This window comes from Kwoniella newhampshirensis, chromosome 3, assembly GCF_039105145.1.
Source record: "Kwoniella newhampshirensis strain CBS 13917 chromosome 3, whole genome shotgun sequence".
NCBI classification, from domain to species: Eukaryota; Fungi; Basidiomycota; class Tremellomycetes; order Tremellales; family Cryptococcaceae; genus Kwoniella; species Kwoniella newhampshirensis.
Window position 1 is genome coordinate 442,202 of NC_089957.1, and position 24,285 is coordinate 466,486.

The 24,285-nt window shown below is 51.9% G+C and overlaps 7 protein-coding genes across 7 annotated transcripts; 3 read left to right on the forward strand and 4 right to left on the reverse strand.

Moving 5' to 3' along the window:
- Window positions 1-189: 189 nt before the first annotated feature.
- Window positions 190-1,931, reverse strand: IAR55_001513 (uncharacterized protein; the record flags this gene model as incomplete). The annotated part of the gene is made up of 5 exons (XM_066944640.1): window positions 190-400; window positions 456-960; window positions 1,084-1,225; window positions 1,312-1,376; window positions 1,430-1,931. 5 exons carry the CDS (start codon window positions 1,929-1,931, stop codon window positions 190-192), a joined length of 1,425 nt encoding a protein of 474 aa, XP_066804563.1.
- Window positions 1,932-2,672: 741 nt separating this feature from the next.
- On the forward strand, window positions 2,673-4,317 carry IAR55_001514 (uncharacterized protein; the record flags this gene model as incomplete). The annotated part of the gene is made up of 4 exons (XM_066944641.1): window positions 2,673-3,052; window positions 3,174-3,754; window positions 3,840-3,890; window positions 3,950-4,317. The coding sequence occupies 4 exons, from the start codon at window positions 2,673-2,675 to the stop codon at window positions 4,315-4,317; spliced, it is 1,380 nt and encodes a 459-aa protein (XP_066804564.1).
- Window positions 4,318-5,146: 829 nt separating this feature from the next.
- Window positions 5,147-8,355, forward strand: IAR55_001515 (uncharacterized protein; the record flags this gene model as incomplete). The annotated part of the gene is made up of 6 exons (XM_066944642.1): window positions 5,147-5,303; window positions 5,390-6,404; window positions 6,530-6,679; window positions 6,746-6,800; window positions 6,871-7,886; window positions 8,127-8,355. The coding sequence occupies 6 exons, from the start codon at window positions 5,147-5,149 to the stop codon at window positions 8,353-8,355; spliced, it is 2,622 nt and encodes an 873-aa protein (XP_066804565.1).
- Window positions 8,356-8,631: 276 nt separating this feature from the next.
- On the reverse strand, window positions 8,632-15,157 carry IAR55_001516 (uncharacterized protein; the record flags this gene model as incomplete). The annotated part of the gene is made up of 8 exons (XM_066944643.1): window positions 8,632-9,129; window positions 9,194-9,333; window positions 9,411-10,318; window positions 10,367-10,618; window positions 10,667-10,835; window positions 10,892-11,292; window positions 11,348-13,784; window positions 13,840-15,157. 8 exons carry the CDS (start codon window positions 15,155-15,157, stop codon window positions 8,632-8,634), a joined length of 6,123 nt encoding a protein of 2,040 aa, XP_066804566.1.
- Window positions 15,158-16,954: 1,797 nt separating this feature from the next.
- IAR55_001517 (uncharacterized protein) lies at window positions 16,955-18,378 on the forward strand (the record flags this gene model as incomplete). Its single annotated transcript, XM_066944644.1, has 3 exons — window positions 16,955-17,327; window positions 17,402-17,578; window positions 17,645-18,378. The coding sequence occupies 3 exons, from the start codon at window positions 16,955-16,957 to the stop codon at window positions 18,376-18,378; spliced, it is 1,284 nt and encodes a 427-aa protein (XP_066804567.1).
- Window positions 18,379-18,597: 219 nt separating this feature from the next.
- IAR55_001518 (uncharacterized protein) lies at window positions 18,598-19,550 on the reverse strand (the record flags this gene model as incomplete). The annotated part of the gene is made up of 4 exons (XM_066944645.1): window positions 18,598-18,703; window positions 18,925-18,976; window positions 19,104-19,285; window positions 19,417-19,550. The coding sequence occupies 4 exons, from the start codon at window positions 19,548-19,550 to the stop codon at window positions 18,598-18,600; spliced, it is 474 nt and encodes a 157-aa protein (XP_066804568.1).
- Window positions 19,551-20,586: 1,036 nt separating this feature from the next.
- Window positions 20,587-24,044, reverse strand: IAR55_001519 (uncharacterized protein; the record flags this gene model as incomplete). Its single annotated transcript, XM_066944646.1, has 8 exons — window positions 20,587-20,618; window positions 20,680-21,547; window positions 21,608-22,701; window positions 22,755-23,424; window positions 23,488-23,523; window positions 23,594-23,707; window positions 23,766-23,847; window positions 23,944-24,044. 8 exons carry the CDS (start codon window positions 24,042-24,044, stop codon window positions 20,587-20,589), a joined length of 2,997 nt encoding a protein of 998 aa, XP_066804569.1.
- Window positions 24,045-24,285: the final 241 nt, after the last annotated feature.

The following is a 24,285-nucleotide window of genomic DNA, read 5'->3' on the forward strand; positions in this document are numbered from 1 at the left end:
ATTCAGTGAAAGCATAAGATCAGATCGATGGACCAGTCTGATCTCCATGCTATGGCCTCTTCCCACCAGACGCGGTTGCCCAGCATGCCGAATCTGAAGCGCTCTGTCTTCGTCTAGTTCCCCGTGTGACCCCACATTCTAGGCGGACTTTGACGCAAGCGAAGAAGAAGGAAGGCAAATGATACATCATCAATATCGCATCCTCTTAGGATCACGATCTTCGTACCCTCCGCCTCCAGCTACTGGTGCACCTCCATATCCACCACCACCTCCGCCGCCGCCGCCATAGCCCCCGGGTCCACCTGCATTGTCAAAGTCACGTTTGAATCCTCCACCACCACCGCCACCACCTTGATAACCGTTTTGTTGACCAAAGCCTCCGGGTCCGCCGGGTGGTCCACTGCAGGTCTAGTTAGTTGCAGATTCCAGTCAACAATGTCAGAATCGTGACTTACCCATACCCTCCACCTGGAGGACCGCCGCCTTGGAAACCACCTGGAGGTCCGCCGAATCCACCACCACCACCACCACCGCCGCCGCCGCCATATCCTCTATCTCCACCACCACCTTGGAACCCACCACCTCTTCCGCCAAACCCTCCGCCACCACCTCCGAAACCACCTCGTCCACCACCGCCAAATCCGCCTCTGTCTCCACCTCCAAATCCTCCTCTACCTCCACCTGGTGGTCCACCGAAGCCTCCTCGGAACCCACCGCCCCCTCCTCTTGGTGGTCCACCCCTGAATCCGCCTCGGAAGCCTCCTCTAAATCCACCTTGTGGTCCACCGAACGGTGCAGGTACGATAGCAGCTGCCTTCTCGGGATCGACGGGTTTCGGTCTGCCACCTAACCCTCCACCCAACTTGCGGGGTTTCCATCCTTTGACAGTTCGTCCTCTCTCGACGTCGACCAGGATCTTCTTGTGATGGATCGGAATCCCCTCGGCATCCTTGTATGCGGCTACAGAATAAGGAGAGTGGATCAGCGACAGCGCGACAAAGGAGTCATGGTCAAAATCATGGGGACGCTATCGTTGGTAAAGACGACCCGTAAGATGGCGAGCAAAGAAGAAGTACTGCTCACCCTTCATATCTCGTTCTCTCTCGTACACAATGAAAGCATAACTCTTGCTCTTCCCTTTTCTGTCCTTGACAATCCGTATTCGTTCAATGGCACCGTACATCTCAAATTCGCGTCGCAGATCGGCCTCGGTCGCTTTCCTTGACTGCGGAATGCGAGTATCAGGTCAGTCCATGCTTATTCCTTTTTTCCGGATGACAAACGTGGTCGTGAAATAGATAGACAACGTACTAATCGCGAGATGAAGAGTGTCTTGTAAGGATCTCCAGCAGCATTTTGATCATCATTTGGTTTATCTGTGATTCTGTCAGTTTGACTTCGAGTCCAAGAGGAGTGTATAGCAGCTCACAGTTCTTCTCCAATGTCTTCTTGTACTCTTCTTGTCTCTTCTTTCTCAATTCTCTCCTCATCTTGACAGCTTGATCACCGATGATACCCATCTCGGCGATCTTGTCCGTCTTCTTCTTCTGTTGTTGTTTCCCCTTTCCCTTGGGCTTCTCAGCACCGTCTTCCTCTGCTACCTCTCCATCCTCTTCAGCTCCCGTAGCCACCGCCTTCCCGTTGGGCGTCGTCGTCGTCTTCTTCTTGGCAGCGGCAGCAGCTACGGTGGCAGGTTCGCTTTGTTCCTTCTCTTCATTCTTGACCTTTTCAGCTTGGTCGGCATCGGCCTGTAGACCTGCTCTCAACTCGGCATCCTCAGCTTCTTCCCTCAGCCTGGTCACCAGTCCTGCGACACCGGCAAGCTTGTCAGGTCCACGGACACGTTCGTCCTTTGTGAGTGGTTTGAGGAAAGGTGGATGAGGTCGAGGTGCGAACAGTCGAAGCAGGTTGGGCGGCAGGAGGTGTGACATGTTGATCGAGGTCCTGCAGAGCGGGGTATACGTGTATGAGTCGTGCCCGTGGTGGACCAAGGACAAGAGGAGGGAAGGGTCTGTCTCTCAGGCGACTGGCTTTTGGTATTGGTATAGAACGACAGGGGACAAGTTCTAGCCATGTAAAGTCCAATTGCAGGCAACTGGAAACGCAACGCAGGTCATCCATCCTCCAGCAAAGACGCACTTGGAATCGCCGCGGGATTATTGTACTGTCGAGAGCGTGGCATCATTCAAAAGGCGGTGATCGCCGTTTTCTCTCTCTCTTTTCTTCTCCAGTCACGATGACCGGGAACTCGTGCTCTGATGTGCCGGATCTGTTGACTAGCATTGTCTCCCAGTCGGCACGCCACTGCTGCTGCTACTGTTATCGTGATGGACATCTCTTTGACCGGGATCTTGTACCTTTATTCCTCACGAGTGATCGCATCCGTTGTCGTCTCGGCAAATCACTCGCACTCGTGTGATGCTCGGCGAGGCGAACGGAAGATCCGTCGGGTTCAGGGGCTCAATGCGGTCAATATCGAACTGGAATGCGAGTGACACCAGTGGTGCATCTACCGTCGACTAGTGTATCAAATAAATCGTGGTTGCCCATGAATTTTTCTCACGCTGTCAAATACACGCAGCAAGTGACAACCCATGAGTCTACTGACCGACTGTACTGTGACTCGCACTCATACTCTTCAAATCACACACACACAAACAGACACCTTGACGATGTCCGTATCTACTACGTCGGCCGCGGGCCCATCACCAGTGGTGATCATCGGAGCTGGACCTTCTGGTCTCCTCCTCGCGCGATACCTTCAACTCCACCATATCCCCGTCAAGATCTACGAGCGAGACCGTTGCCCCACTTATCGACCCCAGGGAGGATCGTTGGATCTCCACGACGATACCGGTCTGAAGGCTCTTCGCGAGACCGAGCTCTTGGACATCGCTCAAGAGTATATGAGACCGGAAGGCGAGGCTCAGAAGGTCGTGGATAAAGACGGGAAAGTCCTGTTTGACGAGAATGTTTATGGCGAAAATGGGGCGCTTGTCACGCACTTCGAAAAGACCAATGGGGAGATAAGGGGGAGACCAGAGATTGATAGGCGAGTCGTCTTTTCGCAATCATCTCTGTATGCTTTATCTTCCGGACTTTCGAGGGGATCTTCGAAACCTAAGAGCTCGGCTGCACGATGAAGTGATGACTGACTTTTTGTGTTTTACCAGAACCGACCTTCGAAACATCCTTATAGCATCACTGGAACCAGACACCATCCAATGGTCTCACGCTCTCAAATCGTGCGAAGCCCTTTCTTCAACTCTGTATCAAGTAAATTTTCACTCCCAACCCTCGATCACCACCCCATATTTGGTCGGTGCGGACGGAACTTTCTCCCATGTACGACCACTGCTCCACCCGACCAAACCCGACTATTCCTCTGTATCAATGTACGACTTGAACATCTCCTCAACTACCCTGTCCAATCAGCCCAAGATACAGTCCTATATCGGTCTTGGGGCTCTAGAACTCCTAGGAGACGGGAAAGCCATTCTGGCTCAGATGAATTCGGGAGGCAAAGCAAAGGTGTATGTGGGGCTCAAAGTCCCCGAGAGGTGGCAGGACGAACATCCTCTGCCAGATGAAGGCAAGAGGAGAGAATGGTTAGCGACGATGTTCGATGGCTGGACTGATATGGCCAAAGAAGTCATAATGGCGTCTGATGAAGAAGGAATCATGCAAAGAAGGATATATCAGTACGATCCGGAGTTGAGATGGGACACGGAATTGACAGGTGTCACAGTGATGGGTGAGCGGATGGCGATGAGTCTTGCGTCGCGAGAGCTAGCCTTCGGAATCGAAGGTTAGGACGCTAATGACTTGCCTATTTGTAGGTGATGCTGCGCATGTCATGTCGCCATTCGCGGGCGAAGGTGTCAACCAAGGTAAGCGAGGATCCATCCGTGAATTATTTGATCAACGCTGACGACTCGTGAACGAACAGCTCTAGCAGACGCTCTCGAGCTCGGCCAAGCCCTCGTCAGAGTCTTCACTCCTCCCTCACGCCGAGTCTCACTCGCTCCGTTCCCCTTATCCCTCTTCCCCATCTCCCCACCACCACCGTCCACCCCACGAATCGTCGCGCCCAAACCTGAGGCTCTGCACTCGGCTCTTCGGGCATTTGAGAAAGGGATGATGCGCCGTGCGAGTGAAGAGATGAGAGGGAGTAAGGAGAATATGGACATGTTCTTCGGGGAAGAACCAGCTCAGGCCTTGGCGACTTTCATGGAGAATGTCATGTCGCCGACGTTCATGGTGAAAATGACTCTCGACGCGTCAGTCAAGTGGATGAAGAGGTTATGGAACAATTAAGGAGGGCGGGAGATTTCAATCTGAACAAGGTGGCATGGATCCCGAAGAGGATATTCCGGCGTGATGCTATTCATTCAGTATCTCTAGGGGAGGTATTCTTATTGATCGTAGTATAGATGTATACGGTGAATAGTAAAACAGATATGTAGAACCCTCAGTAAACTGTCATAACAGGCCAGTGCTCGACATTGACCAGCACCTCCCCGAAAGAAGGCGACTAGGGTCTCCGAGCTTGACTCTATTGTGTTGGCAATTCTCATCGTTGGGCGTGATCAGGGTGGTATAAGGAGGAGAGATGGAGAGAGAGAGACTAGGCTCTCTGGATGAACGGAGGTTGGGGATGGGGAAGAGGGAATAAATTGGACGAACGAGAAACCGATGGATGATCTTCTTATTCTTGTTCACTGGGTAGATGCCGGGTGTACCAAAGAGTGGATCATCCATCACCTTCTCCTCCATCCAAGCTACTGCCTCGTCGTGGTGGTGGAGGCACAAGGGATTTGGAAAGTATCTCGAGAACGAGAAGGAATGAGCAAGAGACAATTGGGGCGAAGAGATATATATCGACCACGGAGAGCTTCCAACTCGACACATACAGGACTGCCAGAATTTGAAGCGGATAGCAGCAATTCATTGCCACGTCATCATCCAAGACAGTCTGCTTATCATTCCTGGATCCCACTCGGATCTGCTTCTTCGACCTCCACTTCTATTTGACTTTTGAGAATTATTTCAACGCAGTCCTTTATATATATCATTCAAATACACTCATCGTACATTTCATTTTGGACGAGGACCAGGCAAACAGTGACGGCCTCAGATCTTCACCATGTCCAACGATCCACGTTTCGCGCGGCTCAAGACCGACCCGAGGTTCAGGAGACCCAAGCAGAAGAATCTCAAGGTGGAGATCGATGAGCGATTCCGAGACGTGCTTGAATCAGAAGAATTCGGAGGTAAAGGTAAAGGTGGAGGCAGCGCAGGAGGTGGGTCGACTTCACTTGCGATGACTTGTGAAGGTGGAGGAATTTCATAGTCATGGGCTGACATTGAGGTTTCCTGCGCGTTTCAGCTCGAGTGGACAAACGCGGTCGAGCCATCGGCTCATCACATCAGGCCGATCAACTGAAACGATTCTATCGACTTCGTTCACCTGACACCGATGCTCAAGCTGCGGAAACGGATACCCCGGCATTCGTCGATTACGCGAGAGGAGAGGGGAACCTTTCTTCCTCTGGGGATGAAGACGAGGATGAAGGGGAAGATGAGGAATCAGAAGTCGAAGAGGAAGAATTAGAAGTTGGAGGAAAGAGACGAAATCGATTGCACGGTATAGAATCGCCGTCCGAGTCTTCAGACGACGACGATGATGAAGATCATCTTCAAGTCGATCTCTCCGAGTCGGACGACGACGATCATCACGAATCAGCTTTCCCAGACCAAGACGACCCGGCAGACGAAGATGAGGGAGAAGAGGAAGAGGAATCTGTTCCTGCGACCAAAAGAATCGCAGCAGTCAATCTGGATTGGGACAACTTACGAGCCGAAGATCTGTATGCTGTTTTCAACTCTTTCCTTTTGACCTCGGCGACCAAAAGCAAAGTCGCTGCAGCGGGTGAAGGGAGTGGTAGTGCTCTAGGCAAATTGACCAATGTCAAGATATATCCTAGTGAATTTGGGAAAGAGAGGATGGAAAGGGAAGAGGTGGAAGGGCCAGGTGGCGGGATCTTCCTCAGTAAAGAGAAGGACTTGGAGAAGAGAAGAAAAGAGAAGGGAAAGGGAAAGAAACGAGAACAAATCCAGATCGCCGCAGAAGATAGCGAAGAGGGGGAGGATGAGGATCAGATAAGTGATGATGAAGGGGACAACGATCATAGCGACGGAGAAGATCTTGGTGACGATGATGTAGAAGAGGACGGTAGCGAAGAGGAAGGGAGTGAGGATGAAGACCAGTTGCCGAAACGCTCCCGAGATCTCCCTGGACAAGAGATAGATGGTCTGGAGATCGTTTCCGACGTTGAGTCTGATGCGGGTTCAGAAGATATCGATATGGACCAACTGCGACAATACCAATTACAACGTTTACGGTGAGTTGTGCTGATCTCCACTTCTCAAATCTCGCTGGTTCTCATCCGTTGCTATCAATCGTTGCCTCAGACATGACTGGCGGGAATGAGACATAGCTAATGTTGCCTGTGGCTCCCTCTCACAGATACTTCTATGCGATTGCCACCTTCTCTACTGTCGCTGCCGCCGAATACGTCATGAACGAATGTAATGGTACCGAATTCGAGAGAACGGCGAATATCATGGATCTCAGTTACGTTCCGGAGGACATGGAGTTCGCCGAGGACGACGTGAAGTAAGCTGCCTCCCACACTTTCCAATCTGAAGACTAGTGTCAAGAAGCTTATCGTCCTATTCTTAGGGACGAGGCCACGAAAGAGCCAAAGGGATACAAGGGGAATGACTTTGTTACCGATGTAAGTTCGCCTAACGTGGAGGTCTCCCGCATGTCTTCCATCCACAAGCTGACCACAACTGTTTTTCCAGGCTCTGCGTCATTCCAAAGTCAAGTTGACATGGGATCAAGACGATCCAAATCGAGTCAAGGTGACACGACGCGCTCTGACCCGAGAAGAGATAGAAGAGCAAGACTTCAAGAACTTGGTCGCTTCGTCTGGTAGCGAATCGGAGTCAGAGCCCGATTTCGATGACAAAGACGCTGGTGTCTCGAAAGCGAAAAGTGGCGAGAAGAAGTCCAGGAAACAGCTCATGAAAGAGCGAACGGAGAAATTACGAAATCTGTTACTTGCGAACGACGAAGATGGAGATGGAGACGTCTGGGGTAAAGCGGGGACTGCTTGGGCGGATGAACTGGAAGATATCAGAGCAGGTGGAAAGGGTGAATCTAAAGCGACCAAGGGCAAGGGTAAGAAAGTGGATGGTGATGACATGGAGATCACGTTCCGACCAGGATTGAGTGCCAGTAAAGCTGGTGAAGAGAAGGATGAGGAGAACATGACGACGTTGGAGAAGTATCAGTTGAGGATGAAGGAGAAGAAACAGAGGAAGAAGGAGAAGATCGAGTTGAGGAAGGCTGAGAAAGAGCTGGGCGTGGAAGGTGAAGGTGAAGGTGTCGCTGTGACAAAGGGCGGGAAAGACGATTTCTTCGGCAGTGAAAGTGAAAGAGAATCAGAGGAAGAGCAGAAGAAACCTATCAAATCGAAATCGGCTTCCTCCAAGAGCGAAATCGAATCGAAGAAAATCAACACCAAGTCGACTGAATTGGCCCCTCATCTAGCCTCGTCCGAGGTCGATAGAGAAGCGGATCTACTCGCATTGATGGGATCAGATCCCAAACCCGATACCAACTTCTCGATGAAGGACATCCTCAAAGCGGAGAAAGAGACGGTGGCAAAGAGGATCCGACATAGGAAGAAGAGCGGCAAGAAGGATGAGGAAGAGAAGGAACTAGGTCCGGATGGTTGGAAGATTGATGTCAGGGATGAGAGGTTCAAGGCTTTGCATGAAGAACCGGAATTCGCGATCGATCCAAGCAATCCCCAGTGAGTGTGGAATGTTTTCTTCTGTTCCCCACTGTCAATCTCGTCTCTCCGTCCCATCTGCGTTTTGCTGCGCTGCGGACCTAGGTGTCGGAATTCACCTCCAGAGCAAGATGATCGGTCTTTTAGCGTCGAGCGAGCCACGGTGCTCGCTACTCGACTGGGAGACCGAGAACTGTAACTGACATTTCATTTGAACCTTGCCTTCCCCTTCCCCTTCCCCTTCCCCTTCCCTTCCACCAGCTTCGTCAAAACCAAAGCAATGACCGATCTACTCGCTGAACGAGCCCGAATCCGGTCATCCAAGAACCCCGAACCGGAAACACGCAAATCCGCTTCGGGCGTCAGTCATCCGGACGCGATCTCCGCTGGGGCACGAGGAGAGAAGGATCTGAATGCTCTTGCTCAGAGTGTCAAGAGGAGGATGGATCATAATGCGACGAAAGCGAAGAGAAAGAGGACGAGAAAGTGAGCTGAAGCGTTGTAGCGAAGAAGCTTGACTTTACATTGTAATCTCTTGTTGCCGGTGATGGAAAGACCAAAACTTTGACGTGCTCTCGAAGGTGATGATTGCCGTCCTTAGGGCTGGGTAGAATGTCGTGTACTCATCGTCATCATGCATTGACTATTCATACTGTACCTATCCAATAAATCACCAAATTTTCCTGAGTTTGGGTCGCTCACCCTCCGTCCTGCACTCAAGTCCGCGAGCTTGTCCCGAAAGTCAACTTCCACACTCAGACACACATCACGACCCCTCCCCTCCGGTCTGGAACACATCGACATATCTATTCCTCGCTCCCTTTTTCATGGCTGAGGCAGGTCTCTTACTCGGGGGTCTACTCAACAAATCATCGATCGAAGCTCCAGCCGCTGTGGGCGGTCTACTAGGTGGCGGTGGTCTTGCAACACCTGACCCAGACGTGGGCGGTGTGATATCACTGGCTGTCACACTTTCCGCCAAGCTAGACTTCATTCTCCTTATACCTCCATCCGGTCCCTCCGCGAATCCTGCTCCAGATGGAGGGGGTGGAGGAGGTCCAGAAGAAGTCAAAGGAGCGGTCGTGGATCTGGCGAAAGAGGATGAAGGTCCGGGTGGTGGTCTCGACATTTGAGACGGAGGAGGCGTGGCTGACATTGCTCGGGAATTCAAGGTTGGTTCAGGTCGGGACGCTCGGGAGGGCGAAGCGGTTTGCGCTCTGGGCGGAGGCGGTGTGGCATTTGGGACGGTCTTCTCACCCTTCGCCTGTATAAATGATCGTATCAGTTGTACTGATTCACTGTGAACGATGATTGGCAAGGTCACGCACCCCTTTGACGACCCATCTCTTCAAGTCAGGATCAAACATCATCGAGCTTTCTTCACCCAGTTTGGCCTTGATGGGACCGGAAGCTTCTCCCTCCTTCTTGCCCCACAATCGTCCGAGCCAGGAAGCCTTGTGTTCTGCAGCTATGAACGGCGATCCTGATCATTAGCACAACACAAAAGAGACGAATCCTCTTGGATGGAATTGCTTGTGCACTCACGCTTAGACGGTTCAGCGGCGGCTGACTTCGCAGCTTCCTTCGTCTCGTCCTTATTTGAGGCCTTGTCATCAGCCCCAGCGGCCCCAGCGGGAGGTTTTGGAGTCCTATCTCGAGACAACGCCTTGTTCCCAAATCCAAGGTCATCTTCATCATCATCCTCGGCAGCGTATGCGTTATTGTTAGATTGCACACGGGCTGCTGGAGGCTCGTAAGCACTGTTACCGGAACTGGTCGGACCATTGGGCTCGAGCGAAAGCTGAGACATGGGGTTGATGAAGTCCCCTTCGTCACCAAGTCCAATGGGGATATGTGGTGTTTCTTCCCCGTCATCGTGTTTCGCCTCTTCACCCCAAGCAGGGTACGAACCGCCGCCCTGGTATTGTCCGTATTGGTCTCCGTACGATGAGCTGGACATGCTCGAAGCGTGACTTGGCGGTTGTGCTTGTCCGGAGGATGATTCAGTGAATTGCGAGGTGAACCCGACAGCGGGCGAAGTCGTCCTCGAAACGGATTGAACGCCCAAGAACGCGTTGCTAGTCATTGCTCCTCCGTGGAAGTCTGCCATAGAAGGTGTTCTCGTCACACTTCCACTAGCATTAGGCGAGATGGTGCTGAATTGAGCGAAAGGTCCGGCAGGTTTCCCACTAGCAGCGGTAGGTTTAGGCGCAGGGCCTTCACCTTCTTCTCCAGCGATGAACTTTGTCAAACGTCCTTCTATCCATGAGCCAAGCTTGTCGAATCCTGGCTTGGCCACTTTTCGTCCGAGTGCGTTGGCAGGATTGATTGATGGTGTGCCAGTGAGTCTTTCGAGAAGGTCTTCGAGGCTTGACAATAGAGGGCGAGAGAGAAGCGATCGAATCTGTGCGCCCTTGCCTGTCTTTGATCCAGCCTCGATTGCAGCGCAGTATCTGTACGCCAACTCAGTACGGCACTCGCGAAATCAATCTAACACTTACTTTTGCGCCAATTCCACTTCGCCCAGCTCAGCAAGCTTCCACGCCCTAGCCAGCTTGAAAGGCAACAACTGCGGCAGGCCGACACTGGCCAACTCCTGTCCTTTCGGTACGGGGACAAGACTCCTCGCATATTCTGCCACCTCGGCAAAAATGATACTCTCTTCGTCTCGGGGATTATGAGTTATCATAATGCCGCGGTCGAAGGATGCAGGACTGAGGTCAAAGAACGGTGATAGAGGAGAGAGGATGAAGCTATAACAGAATATCAGCTTGCGTAGATTATGATAGCGATCGACTCACCACGTATGGGCCGCGTTTATCAAACCCATCCCAAGGAGCCTTAATCCCAAATCGTCTAGACATGCCAAATCCGTTGGCTTACCGTGGAAAAACACCGACGAGATGACTTCTCGCCATTGGTCAGTTGAAGGGTCGTCGGTGATGCTTGCTGCGCTAACCAGCTCGTCCACTGTATGCCAGAACGTTAGCTTCATTCAATGGATTGAGTCTAGTTTCGAGACTTACCCGAAGAGGAGTCCATTCCTCCAAATAAGGTATATGCCGCCTTGATGCCCGCAGTCCCCTCAGCTTTACCAGCAAGCTCGGCGACAGTAAATCGACCAACGATTTCCTTCCACAGCTCCGCATCCACTGAACTACTGACAATCAAAGCATGCGACCACAGCCCCTGTTCGGCAGCGTAAAGGGCAGCGTCTCGTTTGCGTCCATGAGCGAGCAAGGTTGAAAGATGACTAAGTTGGGAGGAATTGGCAGAAACCGGTGTAGCGTTGCTCGAAGGTGCGGGTGGATATAGAGATGAGGAAAAGGTAGCGCTAGCGGAGACCACAGTGGCGATCGGTGCAGTACTGACAGTCGGAGAAGCAGGATTGGCGAGAGCAGTACGAATAGCATCTTCCACTTCCGGACTATTTTGCCGTTAGTACAGGAGAATCATTCTAGACCTGGATATTGAGGACGAACCTTCCTGCCAATTTCCCCTCTCCAACTATCAAGGCCTTCAACAGTCTCACCAGGACCAATTTACCTTCCTCCTCCCGTCTTGCCCGATTCGCTGAAGATTTCATGTATGGCAATCCCTTCTCGATCTCCTCGCTCCTCGCGTCCAGGTACGCTAGCAACGCTTCTTTCTTTTTCTTCTCACCCGCGACACCCTTGGATGTCGACGAATCATACAGCAATGGACCAGGAAATGTTGCAACCTCGCTCTTCAACGCAGTAGGAGCCGCTAGGTCCGCCACATTTCTGATCCACAACTGACCGCGCCCTGACGCGTACCCGTAGGATGGACCTCTGGAGTGTCCCTTTGCGACTCCTTCCAACTCGGCGGCGCCGGGGAAAGCTGTGACGAGTGATCCTCCAAAACCGAATACCGCGATTGGAGCGTTACGCGCTGCAAGGGTAGTCCGGCCAAGAGGATCTTCCCCAACAGGTCTTTGTTCAAGTACCTGTTGAGGAACGTAAGTATCCTCGGAAGGATCTCTTGCTGTAGGCATTGATTGGAAGTAGTTATTAGTGGGAGGTGACAAGCCGTAACTAGAGCTGTAGGCTGGAGATGCGGTTCGAGCGTAAGGATCAGTCTGCTGGGCCATAATAATTATGGGCTTCGCGCCAGCAGGAGAGTATGGTGAAGGTCCGTGAGCTGCAGTTGATGCGCGCGACTGGTTTGCAGAGGGAGGCATGAATCCTTGTTTCGTGGGAGAGACGTTGGTCGTAGTCGGAGCGTATATGTCGTCGGAGCGATTAGCTATCCGGCCAGTCGACTGTGGAGCGTAAGGATCGTTGGTGATGTCGTCACGTCCGATCGCGACAGGGTCATACGGTGTATAAGGGGAGAGGCTCGACTGTTGTTGTTGCCTCCCGGGATCGTCAGTCATGAGGCCCAGTGACGAGGAGTCGAACGAATCGCGCAGGTCTCGATGATTGATCGTCGGTGATGACATTGATAAAAGGTCTGATGGCCGATACGTTTCGGTTATAGGCAGCTCCTGTAGCCCTGCTTGATTTCGATTCCGTGGGTGATTGTAGTCATCTGCCGCCGAGTTACGATCTCGAATGTAGTTCCCATCTCCATCTTCACCATCCTCATCATATCTTCTCGACAGTGAGGGGAAGTCTTCCTTCAGGGGAGACAGCTGTTCGATGTCGCGAGTATGAGGCATATGAGGAGGTCCACCACTGTACTGACTTTGAAGGAAGTCCGTCCCGTCATCATATGCGTTGTACGATTCCCGAGCTTCGGACGATGATCGCCTGGCAGGGTCCTGCATTGGAGTGTCGATTATGGGTGGCGGGAGGAGCTGATCGATGCTGTTCGAACCGATGCTTTGAGAGGCCGATCGCATCCTCTCATTCAAGTCCGGTCGCGATGGGGGGCGGGGTTGATAAAGTGGCGAGTTGCCGCGAGAAGGAGGGCCTCGACTCAGTACACGAGGCGACACATAGGGCGACCCAATATTTGGCGGGGGAGCCAGGGTCGGGGGAGGAGCGAGTTGAGGCGGGGGTGAGGATCCTCGAAATGAGGCCGCACTGGTCATCCTCGAAGGTGCAAGGGAATGGTGACTTTGGGAAGGCGGAGAACGGAATGGATGTGTCGCTAAGGCAGGTTCACGTGGAGGTGGTGAGTAAGTGTTGTGATTGTCAAGAGACGCTCTACCTTCTGATGCCGACGGAGCGCGAGGGGGACCACCGTAAGGTTGTTCCCGCATTTGCTGCAGAACAGCATTTGAGGGCATTCTTGCAAGCCCTTTCGGAGGGGGCGGAGCGAAGGCTGGTCCTCGGCTCGGTGGTTTGCTGTTATCGATGGTACTCCGAGGAGGACCGGAGGGTGGGGGAGGAGGTGGATTGTTGATGGCTTGTGGGGGTGATAGAGGCATCACTGGGGCTGTGACAGATGCAGGAGACGCAAATGCTGATACACTTGAAGGTGGTCGAATGAAACTTTTCTGAGGCCTGAGAAAGGGCGGATCGTAAGCATTTGAGGCCACTCTTTTGATCTGAGGTTTGGCCTCGGTCTTAGATGGCGCTGCAGCCATGGCCGACGGCACTCCATTGCGAGGAGCGTAATCATTTGCAGACGATGTTGGTGCGTAAGACGAGGGAGCTGATGGTTTCGTTGGAGCGTAAGGGTCAAAAGCCGTGGCCGAGGTATATGGCGCTGACGACGAAGCGCTTGCGTAAGGATCATAACGCAAGGAAGAGCCGATGAACTGCGCAGGGCTGGTGGAGCTGTAAGAAGAGGAGGGCCTGGTCGAATTGGCGGGTGGAGGAGCGTAAGGGTCATAGGACGGTTTAGACAGGATGGGCTCTGATTCGGGTTGAGGAGTTCGACGAGCAGCGTTCTCTGACAATCCAGCCCGAGCTTGTATGTCCGGGCTATATGAGATGAAAGGGGATTTATCTAAGAATCTTCCAAGTCAGATAAAACCTCATCACCATACGAAGTCTTTGCTCACCTTGACCCAACCCTATATCTGGAGTCTGAATCGTAGGGGGTTGCGCAAATCCTCCCTGGTCAATCATTGCTTGCCTAACCTGCTCTTTCTCTTCCTCGGTGTACCAGTTCCAATCTCCGTTGTCATCGTACCATCCTTGCGGCACCTCAAAAGGCACTGGCTCATGTCCGTCTTCCACAATGCCAGCTTCCACATTTCTGCTGCCTTGCGCGGATACCTCGTCAGGAATCATTTGCATAGAGTCGTCAAATGTTGTGTCCTGCAGCCAGTCGCTTGCGTTTGGGAACGTGCTTTGCATTGACTGGTCGCCGGCGCCATCGATGCCAAGTCCAGTTGGGCGTGACACTATTCGCGAATGTTCAATAGAGAGACTGGGTACGGGGGACGGCGATGTTGATTGAGACGTTGAGATTGACAGGTCCGCCTCTGGATCGTGATCGGAATGGGGAATTATGTCGAATGCGGAATCGATCGGATCGTCGTTGAAAAGCGCTGATGCGCTGATCGGGCCGTGCGAACTTTCCAGCTCTCGTGGCGTCGAACCTGATGCAATCGGAGCCTCGCTAGCCTGCCCAGTCAAATCGTTTACAGTCCCACCTTTGGGTACCTCTGGCAGTTGATGGTCTAGACGGGAGTCTCCAGCCCCATCTGCATCTTCCAAGGCTCCCATCGGCGCTGCTATTTCAGTCGGATTCTCCGCTTCGAACTCTGCCAACAGATCGCTGAAATCCTTCTGCTCCAGGGGTACCAAGGATGCTCCGACAGTCGCGCCTCCTCCGAATCCTACTGATTCCGATGGCGGTACCTCTGTTTCTGTCGAGCTCAAATTGGCGACAGCGGCTTGATCTTGTTCGGTAGCGTCGCTGTTTTCCCCTATGAGATTATCGAAGTCGTCTCCGCCTGCTTGATCAAGCAAAGATAGGACCTCCGCTGGGAGTTGCTCGGTCGTTCGAACGTCTTGATCAATGGTAGAAGGCGAATCTTGTGATGGCTCCGGGTTGTGCTCTCGAACTATTTCAGCGAAAGGGTCATTGTCCTCGTCCGGCCTGCTTAGTTGCGCGAATAGGTCTGTTGGTCGCGATGATGACGAGGGAGCTGACTGTGAACCTGGCGATATTGTGATTTCGTCACCAGCATGATGCAGTCCTTCCTCGCGTGGGATCTCTGACTCGTCCCCTCCAGATGCCCCTAACTGCGCGAAAACATCGTCTGCGGCATTATCATCATCTCCTCGGTGTCCGTCGGAGCCGAAAATATGGGCAGCAGTAGACGCCGCTTCTTCAGCGCTTCCGCCTGTACTTTGTTGACTATCCACCATGATGGAGCCAAGTCGACTCGTTTCCTACAGTCGGTGAGGACGGTCTCGTTGTGGTGGGACGGTGATACTCGTTCCTTTTGAGTGAGTGAGAGAGTTGTGGATAGGGTTGCTTCTGCTTCTGTTTCAGTCCCTCCACAACGAGGTGACACGAACGAGGCCCCGAATCGCGTGGCTACGTGGCAAAAGGCTCAGAACGGGATCAAAACAGCTCCCCAAGACGTCATCAGATTTCACTACAAAGTCTCCCACGGTTGGCTGCGAATCTCCTGAAAAACGCTGTGTTCCTTGCTCAAGAATTCCTCCGGGTTTTTAGTGGCAGGGATCTCAAAATTCGCCAAAACCGTGGCAGGACGTTTCACTTGAGTTAAGAGTGCTCTGTTTTCGGGTGGCCATTTGTGCTCGGCATCCGCCTTGCAATGGAAGAGGGACGGTTCGTCCAGAGGGCAGCACCGATACTTGCTACTGCTATGATTACCATGCATGATCATGATACGAGAGCATAACGGGATCACTCCCGTTGGTGTGATCAAGATCAAGATCAGTCAGTGGACTGAATGTTCATCTTGGTCTTCGGGAAGCTTACGGATCATACAAAGATCAACTTTTCAAACTTGTGAAGTATTGCATTTATCATTCGATCTTGTCTCAAGTGTACGTAGTATGTAATGGCACTCATATATGGTTCTGCACCGCTCACGCACCTCCCTTACCTTGCAGGTAGGTCGTTCAAGCGTATCGCTCGATGCATGTCGCAACCCGCTTCACCTGTTTCTTCACTCAGGCATCAAGCAGCTTCTGATTCTGAGGTGCGATGGTGTTCGTGCAGACCGGCTATGCGTGGCAACTACTCCCTTGCAAACGATCAAACCCGTCCAAGAATCACTCGAAGGATACTCGGGGTATCATCGTGAGTCAATGAGCAGAAGTTACCTACAGAAGAGGTAAAGAATTCTCCTATCTACTGATGAAAACCGACGAATCTCCGGATTATCACAGGTTGCGGGGAGTGACGAGGAGTGGCGAAGCTGATTCTGAACTCTGGCTGGTATTGAGAGTTAGGTTACCGGTCTCTTTCCTTCTCTTTCCCTCCTTCCTCTTGACTTTTGTAAGCCAAGTCTAGTTGACAGAGTTTGAGAATAACTTACTGGACTCGGTGGTCGTAGATGTGATTCACATCATTCAAAAGTGAGCACTTCGACTCAACCCTACTGAGACAATTGTAACTCATCATCGCGCCCCCCCCCCCCTTCTACCATTCCATTCCGCTTTCTCTTTACGGTTCTTCCTTTGCCTACATCACACATCCGAGCACCATGCTCTCAGGCATTTACCTGGCCTACAATAGCAAACACGTCTCTTCCATTCCTATCGTTCTTGTCTCTTCACCTTCCTTCCCCTTCTATCTTACCATCGTCACCTTTGTTATCCTGTATAACCGTCCTGAGATCCAGGTCATTCCTTGCCAAAGCCCCAGGCTGAGACCATTGAGATTCAGCCTGTTCACCCATACCACCCTGACATCCCCACCTCGCTGTCCTGATAACTATCTGTGACCATAGACAGCGTTCTGCTCTTACTTCGTCCCCGTCGCTGTTCTAGTTCTCCTTTCTTTCTCTCTCCTCTACCTCAACATTCCCCATTCCTCCGTCCTCGGCATTGATTGCCGATCCGTAAGCTTGTACACGGTCCTCCCAGTCAATCCTCTTCTGACCGAGAACACCTTGCCCTGTCTTACGCGTGGACCATCTCTCCCATATTTGCCTAGTGCTGTTACCCGCTACTTCCGCTCGTGTCACGATGCCAGTCTGGGCTGGACCTGTCATGTCCCCTGAAGACGCTTACTTCGAGATAACCAAAGGTCAGGAAGAAATCCGACCCGAGTTCTACTATCCGGCAACCAGCTCGCGTCCTTCTTCCTCTTCTACCCACTCTTCTTCGGATCCGGACGATGAAGTCGCAAAAATCCTGACAGGTTTCAAGTCGATTATCGACCATGTCACCCCCGAGTCCAGGAAGAGGTCATTATCTTCTGTCAGGTACGACTGCAGCGGCGATGAGAGCCATGCACCCCTCAAGAAGATGAGGAATGGCTCGCTCAAGGCCAAGAAAGGTGGCGAAGGTGGAAAGCAAGCAACATGGAAGGCGAGACCGGAATTCGCTTATCTCATGAGTAAGCATACCACCTTGGTTGTTACATCCTCATGAGATGATACAGTGACTGACCATACTGGTGACCTCTTTCAGGTGTGGTCAGTATCCCACCGGTTGGTCGACAGAAGATTTCCTTCTTCGGCAAGGCTTGTGGTCGCAATGAGATTATCGGTGATATTGTGACCATAGCCACCGGACACAAATACGACCGCAAGTCCATCTCAAGTCACGCTCAGGTCCTCAAGAACAGAAAGGACATCAGCAGGACTTGTGAGTGCCCGAAGTTCTTGAGCTTTATATACCGGCATGTGATGTACTCATGCTTCTTACATCCAGTGAGTAACCTGTTTACAACGGAAGAAAGCCGATCGCCCGACTCGGAAAGCGGTCTCACAGTCTACCAGCTCCCGGTCGACTGGATGTTCCCTGCCTGTCTGAGTCAGCTCATGGGCATACCGGAAGATGTAGACATAAGGTTCTCAGAGCCTCCTGCGATCCTAGACCGTCCGATGCAAGATGACAAGACGAAGAACACCCCATCTACGTCTCGTAAGAAAATGTCGACCATCGCACAAAATCGGGGATCGCTATCCACAAGCTCTGAGAGCCGTATGTCGCGATCAGGATCCTCGTCATCTTCCTTCGAGACCTCCTACAGCACCCTCATGCCTACTCCTCAATCCCAGTACCCCCGTGCACCACGTACCAAGCATATGAGCCCTACTCCAGACTACCATCGCGTTCTCGTTTACCCCTCCGCCCAAGAGCGGCCACAAGGATTAGGCCTGACTCTGGGCCATGGTCACAATTACATTCCGCACCAACCTCGACTACCACCCATATCATCCATCCCTGGCTACTACGCATCCCCGACCACAGGACGACCGATCATGCCCCTACCTATTGCGCGGAAGCTTCATCTTCCAGAATCCAACACCAGATCCACTTGCTCATACTCTGCGCTGGGAAAAGCCTTCGTCGCATTCGAGGCTGAGACTGTCAAGAATATTGCCCGCCCCTGGGGGAGGCTTTCTCTAGCGGATCTTGGTCTTGCAGGCCAACACAGCTAGATGTAGGGAAGCAATCTACCGAGACAGATATCGTCAAGAAGGGATAAGGGGACGGGCTGCAGAGTCTTGCAACAGATTTCAGGTAGACAAAAAGGATTATCACATCAAACATCTCGAAACAGGTATCGGTCCAGTAGTAGAAAGAAAGAAATATGGAAGGGTGAGATGCCTAAACACCCACACAGTCTTACATCCTACTCTCCCAGCAAACTCCCATTCTTAGAACAAACATCCGCCATCCCCTCCCACAGCTGATCCAGAATTGGCAAAGCCACCATTTCCAGCGTTGCCTGATCCAATGTTGAGGGCGTGGAGGTTGATGAGGCTGCTTTACATTGGCAGGGGAAATTGATCAAGGACGATTTTTGATATAACGGTTAACGGTCAGGTACAGAGGCAAACCAAGTACCATTTGTTTGTAGCGAGAATCATCGTGATGCATCGAGTCGACAAGAGTTGAGTAATGTAAGGGACAAGAGGAGAGTAAACAAACAGGTGTGCTAATTGTCAGCGTGAGGCTGACTGTTGGCATACGATCATGCTCACCCGCCATCAGACTGTTCGACGACACTACCACCGTTGGCAGTACCTCCTGCGCCTAAAATCCAGAGTTGCTCATCAGCTTCCCTTTGGCAGAACCAGAAAACCAGATCAGATTGAAAAGAACAACGAGCCTCTGGAAAGCATATGCGAGGAGCAGTGGGAAAAGGATCGAGGATACGTACCTGTATAAGCAGCACCTCCAGCATCTGCGGCGGCACCACCACTGCCACCGAGCAACTGACCGAGGGAACAGCCCCCCGCTTGTTGTCCACTTAGACCTCCGAGGGCCGAGCCTGAATTTGCTGAGCCTCCATTCCCGGCGTTGTCCGAGCCAATGTTCAGAATATCCAGGTTGATGAGGCCGCTGAGATAACGTGTCAAGGTGACAATGATCAGCTTACTCCTCGTTCGATACTCCGAAGAGGGCCGGGAAGAACGATGGTGGGGAGGATAAGTTACTGTAACTTATCTACTGATGATGGAAGACCCACTCACCCTTTGTGGATCTTGGTGATCGATCCTCCGGAAGCTTGACCGCCTACACCAGTATATGCTGAACCTCCATCAGGAAGAGGAGCGGCCAGTCCGACCGCCACGAAAGGAAGAACGACGAAGATGAAGCTGAGCATCTTGTGAGTTTGTGCAGAATGAACTTGAGAACGAAGGGCGAAGTCCGGTTCTAGTTTCTCTTTTTTTAGGTTCTTGAGTGATATGAGAGACGAAGAGAAAGTTGAAGCGGAAAGCTGCACGAACAAGTGAGAATGATCGAAACTGAAGTAAAGTGCCAGAGAAAAGCAGAAAGCCGGATTGAGAAAAGGACACTGCACGAAAAGAAAGGAAAAAGAACTTGAGACGATGAGATGGGGGAAAAGGTTGACTACGGATCGAATTATCTGGAGTCCGCTTTATACATAACTTATGTCAATAGATCCTGGCAGAGAGTGTCATTTCACCGCCCGGGCCACGAATGTGCACCATACCATCATCGAACGGAATAAGAAACGGTTCTGGCGACTGGCATTACGCGTTCATCGGGCCGATATACACGCTGGTCGGCTGGACGACCGGCCCAGTCTTGCAAACAAATTTGCTGTGATTCGTTCGTACACCATGGACGTCGATCAGACCGGGTGCATGTTTTCAATTTCTTCTTGGTCCATATTGTGATCCATCGATCAGTCTGGTGGTTCGTGGAGCTCAGTATAAGGCTTGTCGATCTGGAAACAACAGCCTTCAACCGTCCATTCAGTTGATGCCCTCTGATCATACAGCACAGTCATCAGGACGAGGCTTTACCTGCCACATGTTCGGTCCTTCACCGCCACAAACATCTCACTTCCACTTTGTGTCGCGTCTCGACGCTCATCTCCCATGGCAAAAGCGTTGCAAAGAGCTTCATGCTTGAACCATCGATACCTCATAATGCATCGTCCAATTGTCTCTGCCATTCGACGACAAGTGCGTCGTGGATGACTCCCAAATCCCAGATGAGAAGAACAAAACATGGATAAGAGCTAAATCAGAATCGTCCTCGGTGATAGCAGCAATAAATTTGGAAAATAGATAGATAAGTAGATAGATAGATAGATAGATTGGTTGCTTGTTTGTTCGGAACGGAACGAAAGTCCAGATCGTAGATATTGTCCGGAATAACACTCAGATGTCTTATTGGGATACGGTGAACGGCGCGGATACCCCTACAATAACAAGAAAAAAATGATCAGCCAGAGTACCTTCCGTCAATGAGGTCACACTTACATGCTTCGTAATCTGCTTCACTGGCACGATCACCCGTGATGTGAAGAGCGCGCATCAGGAATTTGTAGGTGCCGTTGGGGATAGTTGTACCGTTGGCAAAAGCGGCAGTGCTCAACTCGAACTGATTGTAATCACCGCCTTCGCCATCTGCATTGTCGGTACTTCTGGGGATGAAGTCCGCCTCGTACAGATTCCCAAGAATGGGAACTTTCGAGAAAGTGTTGCCTCCTCCAGGTGAGGAAGGACAACCCTGTCCTTTCCAGTTGGTCAACTGACACCAAAGACTGAGCAAGCTTGCCGATTTTCCACTTCCAGGGGTGAAGCCACCGGTAGACTTGCCTCGACGAGCGTCGAGAGATCGTTTCATCAAGGCAATCTCAGCTTCCGGCGAGGAAGCAGTAGATCGCTTTCGACTGTTGTAGTTGGGGCTGAACGGCAAAGTGGCAGAAGCGTCGATCAGATCGATGAGCAAAAGCGGAGTTCCTCCCACCAATCGGTAAAGAACAGTAGGATGGTCCGAGCCTTGGAAAGTGTAAGTGGTTGTACCGACCTGCACATTTTGGTTGGCATCGAGGATCGTGGGGGTGTTCAGCCCAAGATAATAGGGCGTGGGGTCGAGTACCGGCATATCCTTCATTTTAGCGGCAACACCGAGATACGGGACCTGAGTGACGGAAGGGCCACCACTGATCTGGATGTAACCGGAATAAATGGGGAAAGTCTGAGGGTCGAGGCCGGTAGGCGCGGTGAATTGCATGAGAACGACGGTCGTCCCGAACGGCCAGAGCGTAACGGACTTCTGCGAGAATTTTACTGAAGCAGCATTTGGCACTTGAGGTACGGGTTCATCGTTGGACTGGTTCACGCCCTGCAACGAAGAATCAGCGCGACTTCAATGGTTGTCCAAGGTCACACAGTATCGACTTACGGTCTGGTAAGCTAGAGCGGTACCAGCTGGCACGTTCTTCAACTTGTAAGTGACCCAGCTCCATCCGGGGTTCTTAAGAGTGAGGTATTGGACGGAAGCAAAATATGCAGTGTCGTTTAGCAAGATCTCTGAGGGACTGATGGCGACGTTGGAGTTGATCGCTTCTGCAATGTTGAGCCGTCCTGCGCCTTGGGCAGCGACACTCTCGAGAGTAGTGTCCGAGACTGAGACGGCCAGCGGCTCGGCAGTGGTCTCGAGGGCAGCAAGCACATCTTTAGGGCTGACGTTGTTGACGCCCTTGGCAGCCATGTAGAGGGCAGCAGACCCAGCGGCGAAGGGAGCTGAGAAGGAAGTACCCTGCACTAGAGTCCAGTTGTACAGAGCCGAAGGATACACACCGATGATGTTGGAGCCCGGAGCGAGTACCTTCGTTGATATGAACAAGTCATTGGTAGGACCAATCTCCGAGAAGAAAGAAGTCGTGTTACCACTCCAGTAATTAGGGAAGGCTATGGGATTGAAGGAGAAGCTGAGGGTAGTGTTAGAAGTCGTGGTGTTCCCAGTGTTCGCTTGGCTGAGGAGATAATTGCCGTCATCGGAGTTGACCATAGCGAAGTTGATTAACGGGAAGTTCTGATAGGTTGGAGGTGTTCCTGGGGTATTGACAACGAGAATGGCAGTAGCACCCTGGTAGTAGGCCATTTGGGCCTTCTGAGCCAAAGAACAACCGCCTCGACGCACCACGACCACGTATGGTGATAAGTCGGGGGTACCATCGGGCACGGTACATCCGTCAGCGGTGACTGAAGGATCAGTCGTGTAGGCGTAGATAGGGAGTGTACCGGTTGTGAACGCCTGGAAGTTGAAGTAGGTGACTGGACCGTAACCTGTGGAAACGGTAGCGTTATGGGCAGGGTAGATCGAGTTGTCGCTTGAGCCAGTGCTGATCACGTCTTTACCCGCGGCAGGGGAATACGAGTAGAAAGCACCGACTTGTCCCTGGTTACCAGCGGAGATGACCACTACAGTACCGCTGGCGACGATACGTCCGGCCAAAACACTCAACATACTCTCCGTCCATCCAGAGGTCTCACCTATGAAAGCGGTCAGCTCGGCCAAGTCGGTACATAGGCTGTATCACACTCACCAATACTGGCGGAAATGATGTCCATGTCATCGTTGTAAGCCCTCTGCATAGCCTGGAACGCAATGTCGTCGGTAGTGGCACCACCGCATGAGAAGATCCTGTATGCGTATTGTGTAGCCTCAGGAGCAACACCAGTAACGTTGTATTCGTTGTCATTGGCACCGATGATACCGGCAACGATCGTACCATGTCCGTAACAATCGTCGTAAGGATCGTCATCGGGTACTGGGTCGTTGGAGCCGTCGAAGTTGTCTCCCACGAAATCGTAGCCTCCGGCAATCTTGCATCCTGGGCCGAAACAACCTCCTAGGGGAGCACGCTTGTAGTCGACACCGCTGTCGATCACGCCGACTTTGACGCCTGCGCCATTGTTACCCGTCGCCTGAACCTGGTCTACTTGGATTTGAGAGTTGGGCGAGAAGCCAGTAGTAGGATAAGCCTTGGTTGTGGAGGTAGCAGTGGCAGAAATCGTTACGGTCTTGGTCGTGCAAGCTTGCTTCTTACCCTTGCCAGTGCATTTGACAGAGGTAGTGACCTGGGGAGCGGCAGTGGCGGTTGATCCAGATGGGATGGTGGTAGAGCTACCGGGGGGGTTTTTACAAGTCCATTGAGTGTTAGCGGCTTCGAGGAATTTGGCTGGAAGGGTAAGCAGATGGACCGGTCTCAAGTTCTGTTCAACAAGGATGATGTGAGCTGTCCGCGCCAAGTCGATTCATACAGAATGGACACTCACGATGACTCCAGTTATTGAGATGAGGGACGCCAGATCCTATAGTAGGGGACAGTGTCAACCTATTTGATGCACCACTGGTTGATGACACAGCTTGAGGGACACTCACAGCATCTGACGCAAGCGAGATGGAAGCGCCAACGAAGAGATCACTTGAATACTCCTGGTGAACAGTGTAAGGCGTGTCCCGAGCCTTGAGCTGCTGGTAGATATATTCGTGAGGCTAAAGGACATGCATTGATCAGTTTATAACCAAGAAGTTATTGAGATCGTCCACTCACACTGGCAGATCGCTTCAGATTCGCAGACGAAAGATGCGCATTGCTGTCAAACTCGACGATATATCGGCCAGGTACGATTGATCTATAAGACGACAGAGCGAATAATCAGCAACCAGCGCGTACTTCTCATGTCATGGTTCGCCAGCGCGAAACTCGAGAGAAGGAGAGACAGACTCACCCAGTGTTGGCACCCTTTTTGACGTCTGCAAGACTGAAGGCGTTGACTAAGGAAGACGCGGCGAAGAGGGAAAGGGTGGAAACGAGCGTGATGACTTTCATTCTGAGAGGTATGTGTGTATCAAGCTCTTTGCTCGAAGCGCGTTCGAGAGCTGATGTGGGGCTCTGAAAAAGAGTGTGGGTAGGTCTGTCGGACCAAAGTGAACTACGAACGTGAACCGAAAAGGAATGTATGGAAGAAGAGGAATGTGACGAAGGACGATCTATCTTCTATATTTGAATCGGTCAATCACCTGTCGATCAATCCGTGCGCACGCCCCGTCGCACTATGTTGCTACCGATA